Source organism: Agelaius tricolor, unplaced genomic scaffold (genome assembly GCF_023055355.1).
Source record: "Agelaius tricolor isolate 1412-34295 unplaced genomic scaffold, bAgeTri1.0.p SCAF_57, whole genome shotgun sequence".
Taxonomy (NCBI): domain Eukaryota; kingdom Metazoa; phylum Chordata; class Aves; order Passeriformes; family Icteridae; genus Agelaius; species Agelaius tricolor.
Window position 1 is genome coordinate 325,523 of NW_027269317.1, and position 15,767 is coordinate 341,289.

A 15,767-nucleotide genomic window follows, 5' to 3' on the forward strand; every position below is an offset into this window, starting at 1 on the left:
ATGTAATGTAGATTGTGCATTTTAAGCTTCACTATATCTCCTTGGAGGGAGGTGTATTGCACTGAAAGTAGTGTGAGAAAAAGGTTTTTTAAGTGTGTAGTTGAAGGAAAAGTGGTATTTAGGTTGTTAGTGAAAGTGAAAAACAGAGGCAGATGATGAATAGATAAGATCTTGAAAAATGAGACAGAAAACCAGAAAGTTGGATTACAGGGAAAAAAAAAAGAAAAAAAAATAGCCCTTTGGGAGTTATGTTAGGTAACAGAGATACAACTCCTTGCAAAAGGAGAAAGTACAGGGTATGTAGTAGTTGATGGGAACAACATGCAAACTATGGAAAAAGGGAAATTAACCTTAAACTAGTAAGCTCAAACTCGTGAATTGTATACTTTAAAAAGAGCACTAGAATATTTAACACAAAATAAAGGAACCATATCTACTGATTGAAGGTATGTCTTTAGAGTAGTACATACCTTTAAAAATTTGGAAAGGAAAAAGATTACTTAATTCAAGAGGAAAAGGTTTAGTACATGAGGAACTTATTTCAGAGGTTTTAGAGGCATTAAAATTACCTAAAAGAGATAGCTATAGTACATATTAAGGAACCCCAAAAGGGAAAGACCCCAGAAATAAGAGGAAATAATTTGGCAGATGACGAAGCCAAGGATGCAGCAGAAAGTGGAGCTGAGTGAGTTATGTTAATATTAACTCCAAACGAGGAAAAACTGGAAATTCCAAAGTTTAGGGAAGCCGAGAAAAAAGAATGAAACAAGACAGGAAGTGAACAAGATAAATCAGGGAAATGGAAACTTCTTGATGGAAGACAATTACTTAATAAAATGGTTACTAGGAAAATATTAGAAGACATGCATCAGAAAACCCACTGGGGTACTCAAGCTTTGTGTGATCATTTTTTAAGGAACTATGGGTGCACTGGGATTTTTGGAGTAGCAAAGCAAGTTACTGAAAGACGCTTAATTTGCCAAAGGATAAATAAAAAGGTGATGAGAAAAACAACATTAGGAGGTCGTGAGTTAGCTCGTCGACCATTTCAAAGCATCCAAGCAGAAGTTTAGATTTGTTAGGCTCTGGATTTATTTGTAAAAAAAACCGTTTAATCTAGAAGAAAGAGAATATGCCATAGGTTAGACAGGAGATTTTAGGAGAATAAAAATCTTTAAAGCATGAGAAACCCCCGAGACAAAACAGGAAGAGAACAAGGGGAAATGAAAGGGAGGGGAACAAGAGGAAAAGTCAGAAAGAGAGTGGGATCCTCTGCAGCTCTTGCCCCCTCCGTTCGCGGCCGAGGCGCCTGTCCCGGGTCCCGGCTCGCTGCCCGCCTCAGCTCCGCCTGCCCCGGTTTCCATCCCAGGTGCGGGCTCACTGCCCAGGGCAGCTCCACCTGCCCCGGCGCTGGCGGTGAATTTGTGTGCCCTGCTCCCACTGCCCGGCCCGCGGCCGCTCTGCCGGCCATGCTGGGGAAGATGGGGGTTGCTCTGTCCTGCCGCGTGGGCCGAGGTCACCGCGCCGACCGCACCGAGGCCGGGTCCCAGCCATCCCATCCCCGGCTGCCCTGCCCGTGCCAGCTGCGCTGGGCACCGCCGCTGCTGCTGCCGGGGTCTCCCACCTGCCTTTTCTCTGCCGGGAGCTGCCGGATCAGCCGCCATAAGCCATGTGGGGGCTGCCCACGCTCCGGCTCGGTCTCCACGGGAAGATCCCCCTCTGCCGATTCCGGCAGCAGACCCTGCCCACACTCCCACCGAGCCTCGGCGGGATATCCTCCGTGCTCCAGCGTGGCTGCTCTGGGGGCTGCAGGGGGATCTCTGCATCCCCATGGATCTGCAGGGGGATCTCTGCATCCCCATGGATCTCTGCATCTGGCACCGCCGTTTTTGGAGGCACCAGGAATAGGCTGAGCTCTGCCTGAAGCTCTTCTCACAATCCCCACACCCTTCCCGGCACAGGGAGGCTTTTACCTCCTCACAGCTCCCCAGGCTGGGTTGGCAGCCCCTCCTCATGTGGGATCTCTGGGGCTTTTCCTCCCCATTGGATTCCTGCGCCGTGGAGCTGTTCCAAATGGCCTCTTCCACGAGGTTCTGTGGCAGGGATTTGTTCTTCCTGGTCTCTGTCTGCAGCTCAGTGCGTGAGGGAGGAAGGACAAAGAGAGGAAGAGACAGGGAGAAGGGAAAAGGAAAAGGCAGGAGGAGAGGAAGGAACAAGAAGGAACAAGGGAGGAAGGAGATGGGAAAGGAACATAGATGGATGAAGGACAGAATGAGGAGAGGAAGGAGGGCAGAGAAGGAGAAGGTGGGATTTGCCTCCATGCCAGAGGGAAGGGGAAGGAGATCCCCCCAGTCCATCCCTGGCAGGATGGCGTTGGCAGTGAGGCTGTCCTGCAGCGATGCTGGGCTGGGAGATGGAGCAGCAGGGAGGGGAAAGGGGCAGTGATTCCTCCTGCCCTGCCTGGCTGTCCCAGTCTGGAGCGTCCTGGCGCTGCCGAGGCCCTTGGAGCGTCCGGCACTCAGGAGCCCGGAGCTCACGGCTGCTTTATAAAGCTGACAAAGTCGGCAGGATGGGTCTGGGTATGCTCTGCAGCAAACTGGGTTTATTGGTACAGGAACAGGGGACAGAGCTGAACAGGGTCCAGGCACAAAGACAGGGTGCAAGCTGAGGGCACAGGGGGTTTTTATATGGGGTAGTGAGGGTGGAGCTGAGGGTCAGGGTCCAATGGATATGGGGGAAATGGGGCAAAGGAGGGGTTAAGGGTCGGGACAGCTAATAGGGAAACAGGGGCAGAGGAATGCAGTAAACTGGGGCCAATGGAGGGACAGAGAGCAAGGGGCTAATCAAAGATGGGTAATAGCGGTGAACTAAGGTAATTAGGCCAACAGGCCAATGGGGTAACATAACTTTCCAAAAATCAGCATGTGCCGGCAAAGATCTATAGGAGAAGCAAGCTTGTCACCATAACCTTGAAATCTATTCTTCTTATTGGGGACCAGTCCTACACGGGTGGGAGATTGAGACTCCCATGGGCCTCCACACCAGTGCATCTTCCTTTTCCTCGCAGCCTCCTTCTCCTCCGTCCAGACAAAATTTAGGATTGACAAATCCTGACTTTGGGGGAAGAACAAGGGGTGAGCACCTTGGGTTTTGTGAGAAATGAGCCTCACTCTTTAGAATTTTTGAAAGTTTAATAAGGACTAATAAGGGACAAATCAGTAACAGCGCTGGGTGTTGGCAATGGCCAGAGGCACACTGGTTAACCACAGCAACTCTTCTTGTCTAGTTTCTCCATTGTATTGTTCAAATACATATTCATAATGATTATACATATTCAAACATTTCCTTGAACTCATTTACATGTTACAGGAATTCTTTAGGTTGGTTTGACCCCCAACTTGCCTTTTTAGAGCACGTGCAGGAATCGTGGATTGCTGTTTTGAGGGTTGTGTGTCACTGCCTCACAAGGGCCCCTGTTCTGTGGTTTCAGCAGGTGACAGTTATTGACAGTGGAAGGGTCAGTGGCAGGGGCCTCATCACATCCCCTCCTTAGATGTTATCTGACCATGCAGACGCTTTTAGCTACTTCCACAAGTACTTTAAATGAACATTAGCTCTTTCACAAATATCTCTGAGTTGTTATTGTCAGTTAGTTACAAAAATAAAAGCATTAGTTCTTATTTCACAACTATGGCTACTTCTGTAAAAGTTAACATTCTAATGCACAACACATGGCATCCACTTGAATATTTTGCAAAAGCCAAAACTATAATGTATGTTTTTCACACTGTCCTCAAACTGAAATATCATCCATAAATGATGTTCTGAGGATATGAGCTACACAGGGGCCAGGGCATTGGCCACAAATACTGACAAATTATACTATAGCAAAAGCAGTGAAAAGTTATTACAAACTGTACTCTATCAAAATTGTTGTGATTAAGAATATTTTGCAGAAGTCAATACATAATAGCAAAAGCCAGCACTACCTAGTTATTTATAACAAACCCAGGGCAGGTTTTTCCCTTGCATGGAGCACCTGGGCCTTCCCCGGGCCCCTTCTGCCCTCCTGCAGAGCCGGTGGCATTTTCCAGCACACACAGTTTGTAGCCAAGAGCCGGGTGCAGCCGAGAAGGCTCCAAGCGCCTCCTTCCAGGCGGACTCTGCAGGTGCCGAGGCTGCTCTGGGCTCTGCCAGGGCTCTGCTGGGGCTCAGCTCTGGGCCAGGCTGGGCCCGCCCTCCCCTCACATTGCTCCGTGCAGCTGAGTCACAGCGGGAGAGGGAAGGGACACGTCAGGGGAGTTGAGGTTTAAGAGAGTTTTTATTCATAAAACTTTCATAACAATCAGGCTGCTCTAACTACCATAACTAACTAGCAATGCTAACTACCCTAACTAACTACCAGTGCTAACTACCATGACTAACTAGCAATGCTAACTACCATGACTAACTAATTGTCCTAACTACTGTAAGAAGAAGCTGTCCTCAAGTGCTTCATCTGCTCTGCTGCTCCCTCAGGTTCTTTGCTGCAGTGATCAGAGGGGTCAGGCTGGAGAGAGGCTTGGCTGATGATAAAAATGGGTGCTGTCCAAAGGATAAAAAATAAAGAAATGAACTGTTACTTTCCAGAGTCAAGTTCCTCACAGGCTCTGTTCCAGGAGAGGGACAGGGAAATGGTTTGAAAATCGAGGGAAGCAGGCTCAGATTAGATCTAAGGAAGAATTTTTTAACCAGGAGAGTGGGGAAACACTGACAGGAGGTGCCCAGAGATGTGGGAGGTGCCTCCTGCCTGGAAACATCCAAGCTCAGGTCAGGCAGGGCTCTGAGGCCCCTGAGCTGCTTGAAGATGTCCCTGCTCGCTGTGGGGCACCAGGTCCAGATGAGCTCGAAAGGAGCCTGCCAGGCCACAGCGGGCGAGGATTCTGCTCGCTCTGCGCGTGGAACGCAGCGAGGCTGGAGACTATCGGAGGGGGCCCCACAAGAAAACCCCTCCCTGGCGCTGCTGCTTCCCCTGCAGCCCTTGGCTCTCACCTGCAGCAGCTCCTGGGCAGCCCAGCGCCGCTCCTCGTCCGGCTCCAGGCTGCACTCGAGGAAGTCCCGCAGCAGAGCCGACAGGCGCCGGGGCTCCTGCAGCTGCGGGGTCCCGTTCTGCCGGATCAGAGCGCGAGCCTGCAGGGAAAGCAAACTCAGCGCTCTGCCAGCTCCCTTCACACCCACACGGGCTCACATCCACCCCGGGGCCTCAGCCCCAGCTCCAGGGCCACTTTCCTCCCTGCCAGAGATGCTGCTCAGAGCTCATTTTGCTATGCCAAGCAAAAAACCCAAACTCTGGGGCTGCCACAGCCACTGCAACATCCAAATGATCTCGCCTTGAGAGCCAGTTTCATTGGCTGGCTTTGTTAGTAGGAACCTCCATCAGAAATAGCCCATTTTGCTTCTCCAAATATGGACACCAGCTTTACAGGCCATTTTCCAGAGTCACTGTGGTCTGCCTGTATTATTTCAGAGGATTCTTCCATCAAGTGCATCTCTGCAGTGCCACTGACACTCAAGTAAATGCATTCCTGATGCCCCATCCCAGAAACTGCCAGGCAAGAAACAGGAGGTTTGTGATGCTGAAAGCTCAGGCTTGGTGACACAGAAAAAGTAGCTTGGACTAGGAAAGAAATATGTTAGACTATGGGGATGTTAAACCATCATCTTCATGTTTTCAACAAGTTTCCCAGTGAGAAGAATCAGGGGGGTGATCATCTTGCAAAATGTCTTTTAGAAACTCCTGCAGAAATCTTGTTGGGTTTGGGGCTGGGATTTGCGGATGGTGTGGGGTTTTCTTGCAAGATAACATTAGAGCTGATGCACTTGCTTCATATTTCAAGGTCATCCTCTCAGCTAGAAGAGCTGCAACAACGAAAAGCCCAAAGCAAATTGTTGCTGGAGATTGCAGAATATTCGTCTGTGTGGAGGCACAAGTCCTCTGGGAATTCCCTTCCCATGTGCAGAAACCTCCAGCTGCTGCTCCCAGTGCAGGGTCCCCCTGTGCTCACAGCCTCTGCAGCCACTGCAGAATTTGCCTCTTACCATGGCCGCCGTTTCCCTGAAGTAAGGAGGTTCTCCTTCCACCATCTCGATGGTCACAATGCCGAAGGACCAGATGTCCACCTTGGGGCCATAAGGAGATCTGGTCACAACTTCTGGGGCCATCCAGTGAGCAGTGCCCACCATGGAGCTGCGCTGGTCCTGCTCAGGGCTGAGCTGAGCGCAGAGGCCAAAATCAGCTGAGGACAGAAAGAAACCCTGTCAAAGGCAGCTGCAATGAGGAAACCAAGCACAAAGATTCCCCACGCTCAGTCTGAGAGTGTAGTAGTGAAGTCAGCTGGAAAAGCCCTCAGGGCTGTAGCCAAGGAAAGATGGAACTGGGCCCTTCAAGAAACCCTCAGCTTTCCTGCAGTGGCTTTTACTGATTCCCTTGGAGCTTTAGATTCCCACTGCTGCCCCTCTGGAAGGGCCATGGCCAGAGCAAAGGCACTGCTGGCCCCCTGCTCCTCTCCTGAGCTCTCTGCAGGGGCAGCCGCTCTCAGCTGGCAGCAGGGGCCGGGCAGTGCCCCCAGCAGCCCTTGTGGGGCTCTGGCCCTCCCTGGGAAGCAGCCCCAGCCCCGCAGCCCGGGAGCGCCGTGCCTGGCCAGGAACACCCACCCAGCCTGACAGAGCCGTCCATGCCCAGGAGGATGTTGGAGCTCTTCAGATCCCTGTGGATCACCCGGTTGGAATGGAGGAAATCCAGGCCCTGCAGACACTGAGAGAGAACAAGAAACACAAGGGCAAAAACCAATGGCTGGAATATATCACACCAGAAAGGACAGCTCAGAATTCTGCCAGCAGCAGCTTTGCTGTGACAGGCCAGGAGTGCAGTGCACACAAGCTCCAGGCAAACGGCTCAAGGCAAAGCTGAGAACAGCAAATCAAATCCAAGCCAGAAAGAGAGTACCACAACAGCAGGAGAGAGAACAAGAACACAGTAGAAGTGCAGTGATGCTGGCAGGCCGTTCACTGCAGAGGCTCTTTCTTCTCCAGCTCATAAAAACAACTCAGAAACAAAGCCCTGAGCATGGAGCCACTCCTGTTCTCACACCCTGTTTGGAAGGACCATCGTGTCCCAGCCATGGGAGTGACAAGCAGGATCCCTCACCTCCCGACTGACAGCTGCCATCTCTCCTTCAGCCATGCGTGTCTGTCTGACAACGTCCCGCAAAGTTCCTCCATCCATGTATTCCATCACCAGCCAGAGATCTCCATCCACAAGGAAGCTGGAAGAGGAAAACAATGGCATGGAGATGAAAGTGCAGAGCTCAATTCCCCCATGGAAAAGCCTGGAGGGGAGTTTTGTTTCCAGGTCACTTGTCAGTGAGGACAGAATCAGATGGAGAGACATTCCTGCCAGGCTGCACAGCCCTTGGAATCTGCACAGTCTAAAGGGGAAGGAGACACCTCTGAGAAAGGAGAGGCTTTGGATGGCAAGCAGGTGAAAAATGCAGTTTAGCAACAGCCCAGATCAATATGGAATCACAACCCTTGGCCCCAGCTGGTTCAGCTTCTGAACTCATCAGTTCCACCATTCCCTCCAGAACAAGGCAACACAACTGCCAGGGTTATCCAGGGGAGGAGGCCGTGCAGCACTTGGGACAAAAGCAGTCAGAAAACCTTTCAGAAAGTCCCTTCAGAAACAGGCAAGGCCAGTGAAAAATGGGCAAATGAGGCATTTCTGGAAACAAGAACCTGGTCTTACTGGCATCTTTAGCAATAGAAAAGGGCTGGGAAGAAGAAGCCAAGGGAAATAATTTCTGCTGTGGTTTATCAGCACTTGCTGGGAGACACAGCAAACGGGGTCAACTTGAAGGAAAAACCAAAGCAAAGCAACAAAAGCACGTGGAGGGAGTGAACTGCCAGGCTGTTGGTTTGGGAAGATGTGGCTGGGTCAGGCATTTTCAAAACAGGCTACAGACTCCTGATGCCAGGAAAGGTTAACGCAGGGCCCAGGCTCGGGATCAGAGCTGAATCACTCACCTGTCCAAAGAGTTGACAATATTGGGGTTCTTCTTGTCCTTCAGGAGCAGGATCTCATTCACAGCTCGTTCCCTGTTCTGCCCTCTGAGACTCATTTTCTTGATGGCCACCTGAAGGGACATTGCAGCCTTGAACTGGAGGAGTCTGTGGCAGGAGGCCACAGCAAACACGGAGCGAGTCTTTGTGGAGCGACGGAGCCGGGCTGTGCCAAACTGCCTTGGGATGGGACACCAGAGCTCAGCAAGGGCCATTCCCACAGCCCATTGCTCTGCCAGCTGGGGGCTGCTTACAGGACACATGGCCAGAGACATTTGGCCTTGCAAGCTCTGCAGAAATGGTCCCTCAGCTGTCAGCCTCAAAGCTCTAACAACATTCTCTGCACCTACAGTCTTCTCAAATGGCCTCAACACTCCTACTATTATTATTCAAACACATTTTGCAAGCAGGAGGTAATTCTGGTTCTGTGAAAACAGAGCAAAACAGCCAGGAACCCCTTAGCAATTCTATGGGATTTGGTCATGATTTCAGATCCAGCTGCTCTGTTTGGGATTGCACAACAAAGCAGACACGCACACCCATTGCTCAGGTGATCCCTGTCACAGGCTGTCACTGACACCAGACCAAACACAACTTCAGGGTTTAGGAGAGAGCTTTGCTCTGGATATCCATCTCCTCATTTCTCTCCCTCTCTCTCTGTGAACAGCTGAAGTAGGACTAAAACCCCAAACTGAGCCCAAGCAGGATCTCTCCCTAATTAGGCCTTGAGGTATCCTTTGAAGATGAAAGGCAGGATGGAAATAATAATAATGTTATACTTTAGCTAAGAATAGCTAAATAATGTTCCTGTCTGAGGTTGGGATGAAGATAAATTGGGCCTCAGTCTCCAGCAGCTGATGCATTCACACTTTTAGATATGAAGGCCAAGCCAGCGTGTCCTGCTCTGACAGACACCGCTGCCCTCCTTGCATTCCTTTGGTGCTTCAGAAGGACCAAGTCTGTCCCAGCTGTGCTCTGCAGGCTGACACTGCTCTGCCTTCAGAGGAGCAGCCTGGGCAGGAAAGCTCTGCTGGCCCCCAAAGCTGCAGCCACAGCTCCCAGCAGAGGGGAAAGCCCTGGAGAGCTGCCAGGCGTGCTGGGCGTGTTGGCACTGACCTCTCCTCCAGCGGCCCTGTCGAGTCCTTTATAAACGGTTCCAAAAGCCCTGGAGACAAAACAGCAGAGAAGAAAGAAGCAGCGCTTTAGGCCCTGGCAGGGAAAGCCAGCCCAGACAGGAGATCTCTGCTGCCTGCAGCATTCACAAACACCTGGGTGCATCGACCCTTCCAACAACAGCACAGCAGCCACCATCCCTCTGCCATGCAAGGTGTGCAGGAGAAAACTGAGACCCAACATGAAGGAATTGGGCTGGAGCGAATCCCAATGTCCACCCTGAATTGCTTTAGTTCAAAACCTGAGGTGAGAAATGGCTGTCTAAAGAACTGGAAAAGAATGCATTTCATCCTTTTCCATTTCCTGCCTAAGACCTGCAGGTTCCACAAGGGCCCTGCCATCAGGCAGGTGATGCTTTTTCCCCCAGAGTGCATCAGCTCTGTGCCTGTTACTGAATGGATGGGGTCTGCTACCTGTGCTAGAATAGAGCACTTATTAGTTCATCTCTGGTTTCTGTTTCTAAACCATTAGGTTGATAATCCTGACCAGTGGATATTTTTTGAAGGAAAATATTTGAAAGAAATCTTCTTGAGAACTGTTTTCTGACAGTCACCAGATGGTGAGTTGCTCTTTTAGGCAATCCAGTTCCAGGGACAGAAGATCTTCCAGGTCCTGCTCCTTGCTGCAGGCAGGACACTGCCAGCCTCAGGGGCCTTTGACGGCACCTTCTGACCACAGTTATCAATTCTGATCAGGACTGAGAGACAGCAGGATGGTAGCCCAGTGTCTGAAGGTGCTTGGAGCTCTCCTGACTTCTCACTCGATCCTGCACCAGCACAACACCCGGCCCTGCTTGTGCAACAGTAGCTGCCGTGCACTTACCCTTGGCCAATCTGCTCCACTTCCAGGTATTTCTCGGCAGGCTCCTCCTCGCTCACGGTGTTCCCTGAAAGAAACCACGTGGAAGACGCTCCCTCCCAGAGTGAGACCCCGCCTTGCAGCAGAGCCAGAAGCAGCCCCACTCCCTGGGGCCGTGAGCCCCTTGGTGTCAGCTGGGGAAGGACAATAAATGACTCGGTGACATTCAGCTGCAGAGCAACACTGGGTGCAGCTGATGCCCAGACACACACACAGCACCTGCTCGGGCACCCAGGAACAGAGCAGACGTACTCAGCTGCATCAGGCACCACTCCCCTCTCCCCTCTGGCTGCCCGGCTGTGCTGCTGTCAGAATGTTCAGCCCAGGATCCCACAGCGGAGGGAGGTTCATTGTCCTCTTCCGAAGCAGAGGGAGCTTCTCCATCCTCTTCCGAAAATGCTGCAGCTTCTCCATCCTCATCCCAAAACACTGCAGGTTCGCCATCCTCTTTCCAAGCCAGGGGATGTTCGCTGTCCACTTCCCATGCTGGGAGATGTTCACTCTCCTCTTCCCAAGCCACAGGATGTCCTCCATCCTCATCCCACACTGGGAGATGTCCATTGTCCTCCTCCCACTCCGTGGGAGCTTGGCCACTCTGGTCCCACACCAGGGGACATCCACCGTCCTCGTCCCAGGCCGGGAGATGTCCCCTGTCCTTGTCCCACCCCGCGGGAGCCTCGCCGTTGCATTCCCACCCCGCGGGATGTTCGCCCTCGTCTCCCAGAGCAGCGGGAAGTTCACTGTCATCTCCCGGCGCTGAGGGAAGTTCACCATCGTCCCCCAGAGCAGCGGGAAGCTCACTGCTGTCTTCCTCCTCTTTGGCCTCCTCTTCGTAAGCAGAGGGAGCCCCAGGAGGTGCTGGTGCTGCTTTTGTGCCCTGTGGACAGACGGCAGCGTGAGGGACAGGAAGTTCTATCTCAGTTATCACCTTATTTATCCTCAGCTGCACATCCAGCTGCACTACGCAGAAATGGGGTTTGGAGCTGTTCCAACTAACAATGGGCTAAAGTTGACATTGCCACTTATTGTTGGGAATTCGATATTCCACCATGGCTAAAGCCAGCAAGCAATCCTCTGCCTGCAAAACCAGACCTGCAGCTCTTCAAAAGCTCTTCAGCAGAAAAGGAGAAAACTGCCAGGGATCCCTTTGCTGCTGCTGCTGCTGCAAAGACACTGACAGGAACTTTCCTTCAGCCTCCCAGGCTGGCCCTCGACTGCCACATGCCGAGCTCACAACTTGCTGCACAATTCCAAACACCAAAGGTTCCTTTCCCACTCACCGAAGGAGGAGCTGCTCGGAATGCAGACATGAGGTGCCCTGCAATGGGAGAGGGAACATGAACCAGATGCTGTTAGGAGAAAAACTGCCAGTGCTGGGAAATGCCACGGAGCAAGGCAACCCCAAGAGAGCATTTTGCTTTCACTGCATCCCTCCAGGAGCCACAGTCCCTTCCCACAGCAAGCAAGAGAACAAGCACAAAACACTGGGCTGGGTCAGTTCTTGGCTTGAGCAGCAAACGGAGGCAGTTCCAGGCTCAGATGGAACTGGCACAGACTCCCTGCTTGAGGGAACAGAACCCCCCAGGGCTCATTGCAGGTGCTGTGCACGCCCCGCTGGCTGCAGACACCCCCTTTTTCAGCTGCAGCTGCTGGCAGGAGCTCTCCCAAAGCAATGGTGTCTTCATGGCCATTTGGTTCCAAAGTCAACTCAGCTCCAGAGGAAGAACAGAAAGCACACAGCAAGCCCAAAGCCACAGATGCTGCACCGAGGGAAAACCTCAACTTACGTGCCAAGTGGGTTAAAAAATACCCCGAATAAGCCACAGAGTACAGAGTGCAAACTGCAGCAGCCACGTGCTGGATCATTTTGGCTGCGCTGCACACGCCTGCAGCCTGTAGCCCTGCAAGCACAGAAGGACAGGGCTGGGCTGGCTGCTGAGAATGCCTCGGGCAGGAGGATCCTCCGGCAGCGAGCCCAGAGCCACTCTGGGCACTGAGGCCTCCGTGTCCCACAGCAACGGGAACACCACGGGGACGTGGCACTATTCCTGTGACATCCCAGCAGCAGCTCACGCAGAAACCGCCTGGAAGGTTCTCCTGTGTCACAAAGGAGCACAAAGAACCCTCCCAGGGCACAGCCCATGGCCCAAAGGATGCAAGAGGAACTCAAAATGCAGCAAACAAGGACACCCCATAGCCCAGACTGAACACTGAGGAGAACAAGGACAGGACCAAAGCAAAGGAAACGTGACCTTTAGTCACTGATAATTCTGACTAAAAGCAGCAAGCCTTGCTCCATCTGGGATCTTTGTTCTAGTTCTAAAAACAAGCAAGGTTCTCCAGTCTAAATACACAGAAGGCAGGAACTGGGGAGGAGGTGGCATTAGGAAGGAGGAGGAGGAGGAGGGAGAGAGGAAAAGGAGGAGCAGGAAGAGGAGGAGCAGGAGCAGGAACAGGAGGTTCCAGTGCCCCCTGTGGCCGCAGCCACGGGACCATCGCCCCCACCTCGTCCTGCAGGTGAGCGGGGAGGGGGAGGTCGTCCCAAATCTGTCGGGGGCTCCCTGAGAGGGTTTTTTATTGGGGTGTGTTTGGAGCTCGCAGATTGTGGAATTGACCCCAAATATCATCTGGTGTCTCTGGGAGGTTTTGTTTTCTCTGTGTGTGTAGGTTTGGATTTTGCAGGAGCCCAAAGCTGAGCCCCTTGGGGGATCTTTGGGGGCCCACGTGGCCATTGCCCAGTATGGGCAGGGGAGGACATTGGTCCTGGGGACCCCCGGGAGAGCAGAGGAGGGGAACCCCTGGGACCCCCAGAGTGGGGAGAGCAGAGAGGGGCGATCCCAGAGCTGGGGGACCCCGGCAGACTGGAAAGGGGGGGAGCCTGGAGAGGAGGGACCCCTGGGACCCCTGGGATCTCAGAGTAGAGCATCAGGGGAGAAGGGCCCCCATGGACCCCCAAAAGGCCCTGGATCATCCCTGAGCAGGACGCCAGAGAATGGAGAAGCCCTGGAACCATTGGACCCCCATGATCCTAAGGAAAGGAAACCTCTGGAACCCAAAAGTGGAGAGATCAGCAATAGGGAACTGCTGGGAGAGTTTTTTGGGGCTGAATCTTGACATTGTGGGGATTTTCATGGACACAAGACTCCTGCTGACTTCTAGAGATGGACCTGGCCAGGAGGAGCCTCTACTCCAAGGCGCTCCCACCTTGGTTTCCCCCAAACCAGGATCTGTCATTCCCAAGATGTGGCCAGATGGAGGAGGAGGAAAAGGCCCAGACATTCCGCACAAGGAGGGGCTGCAAACCCAGCCCAGGGAGCTGCAGGGAGGAAAGAGCCCCCCTGAGCCAGGAAGGCAGCCTGAGATCCAGGCAGAGCTCAGAGCTGGTGGAGAAGCCTCATGGCAGGGAGAAGCCCCACAAATGCTTGGAATGTGGGAAGGGTTTCAGCTACAGCTCCACCCTGATGGAACACCTGAACATCCACACTGGGGAGAGGCCCTGGGAGTGTGAGGAATGTGGGAAGAGCTTCAGTGGGACCTCTGACCTGAGCAAGCACCACAAGATCCACACTGGGGAATGGCCCTAGGAGTGCTTGGAATGTCAGAAGAGCTTCAAATGGGATTCAGAGATCGTCACTCACCAGCACTTCCACACCAGGGAGAGGCCCTGCGAGTGTCCCGAGTGTCGGAAGAGCTTCGTGTGCTGCTCCAGCTCCATCCCCCATGGGAGGATCCGTGCTGGATGATCCCCAGTGATCCCCGTTGGGCAGAGCCCTGGTGACCCCTGTTCTGGGTGATCCCCATTGGGTAGGGGGAAGGTGCTGGAGAGATTTCTTTCCCTTCTCCTTGTGCTGCTGTGATTTGGTTGGTAATAAATTCCCTCCCTGTGTCCAGGCTGGGTCTGTTGTGCCCGTGCGGGATTTGCTGAGGGATCTCTCCCGGTCCTTGTACTGACCCACGTCATTGTCGAAGTGCATGAACATTTGCCGGTTGTAGATGAACCTTACCTGTCCCCTGTTCCTGTACCAATAAACCCAGTTTGCTGCAGAGCATACCCAGACCCATCCTGCCGACTTTGTCAGCTTTATAAAGCAGCCGTGAGCTCCGGGCTCCTGAGTGCCGGACGCTCCAAGGGCCTCGGCAGCGCCAGGACGCTCCAGACTGGGACAGCCAGGCAGGGCAGGAGGAATCACTGCCCCTTTCCCCTCCCTGCTGCTCCATCTCCCAGCCCAGCATCGCTGCAGGACAGCCTCACTGCCAACGCCATCCTGCCAGGGATGGACTGGGGGGATCTCCTTCCCCTTCCCTCTGGCATGGAGGCAAATCCCATCTTCTCCTTGTCCACCCTCCTTCTTCTCCTCATTCTGTCCTACATCCATCTATGTTCCTTTCCCATCTCCTTCCTCTCCTCCTGCCTTTTCCTTTTCCCTTCTCCCTGTCTCTTCCTCTCCTTGTCCTTCCTCCCTCACGCACTGAGCTGCAGACAGAGACCAGGGAGAACAAATCCCTGCCACAGAACTTCGTGGAAGAGGCCATTTGGAATGGCTCCACGGCGCAGGAATCCAATGGGGAGGAAAAGCCCCAGAGATCCCACATGAGGAGGGGCTGCCAACCCAGCCTGGGGAGCTGTGAGGAGGTAAAAGCTTCCCTGTGCCGGGAAGGGTGTGGGGAATGTGAGAAGAGCTTCAGGCAGAGCTCAGCCTATTCCTGGTGCCTCCAAAAACGGCGGTGCCCGATGCAGAGATCCCCCCGCAGATCCATGGGGATGCAGAGATCCCCCCGCAGATCCATGGGGATGCAGAGATCCCCCTGCAGATCCATGGGGATGCAGAGATCCCCCTGCAGGTCCCGGAGCAGCCACGCTGGAGCACGGGGATGCCTGAGAGGAGGCTGTGCCCCCGTGGCCAGAGGGGCCCCGCTGGAGCAGCCTGTCCTGGCAGGACTGACCCCGGGGCACAGTGACCCACGCTGCAGCACTTGGAGGGTGGCTGTGCCCCGTGGGATGGACTCAGCTTGGAGAAGTTCCTGGAGAAGTCTCCGGTGGGAGAGAGCCCAGGGTGCAGCAGGGGAACGGCTCCTGTCCCTGAGCAGAGGGAGAAGCCCCGGGGCATGAAGTGAGCACGGCCCCATTCCCTGTCTCCGGCACTGCCGGGGTAGGAGGTGCAGCTGGAAGGAGGGAGGCGTGGGGGAAGGCTGGATTTAAGGCTCTTCACTTACTTCTCATTATCCTGCTCTGAGTTTTTGGAGTTTTCTGTCAGAAATCTCTCCCCTCGCCCACTCATCCACAGGGCTGGGGCAGTTTTCCCTTTTTGGGGGAAATCAAAGCGATTCCTTGATGCTCCTAATTAGAGGTAGCAGTAGTGAGGCTCCGGGGCTTCTCGCTGACCGGAGCCCCAGAAGCCGCAGTGCTTCGGGAAAGCCGTGGCGGGAGGTGCGTAGAAGTTTGTTTGTGTTTTCAGCTCAATCCCCTCGGGCCCGGGCCCGTTCCAGGGCTGTTCCTCATCTCCGGCTCTGCCCTCACGCAGCCCGGGGGGCCCTGAGAGCGCGGGGCGAGGCTGTGCCGTGTGCAGAGCCCGCCCCTGGCTGCGATTGGGCGATGGTGCCGTCAGTCGCGGACGGCTGACCAATCCACTGAAATGTTC

At 53.5% G+C, this 15,767-nt stretch overlaps 1 protein-coding gene and 1 pseudogene across 1 annotated transcript; both read right to left on the reverse strand.

Moving 5' to 3' along the window:
- The window catches only part of LOC139604941 (zinc finger protein 418-like), a 284,346-nt pseudogene that overhangs the window by 67,166 nt on the left and 201,413 nt on the right, over nt 1-15,767 (reverse strand).
- LOC139604882 (serine/threonine-protein kinase PAK 3-like) lies at nt 1,112-14,089 on the reverse strand. The gene is made up of 13 exons (XM_071456197.1): nt 14,081-14,089; nt 13,339-13,444; nt 10,348-11,010; nt 10,093-10,156; nt 9,214-9,262; nt 8,062-8,171; nt 7,187-7,304; nt 6,694-6,793; nt 6,079-6,275; nt 5,032-5,169; nt 1,948-2,093; nt 1,758-1,909; nt 1,112-1,116 (listed from the first exon to the last, which is right to left on the reverse strand). The coding sequence occupies exons 1-13, from the start codon at nt 14,087-14,089 to the stop codon at nt 1,112-1,114; spliced, it is 1,857 nt and encodes a 618-aa protein (XP_071312298.1).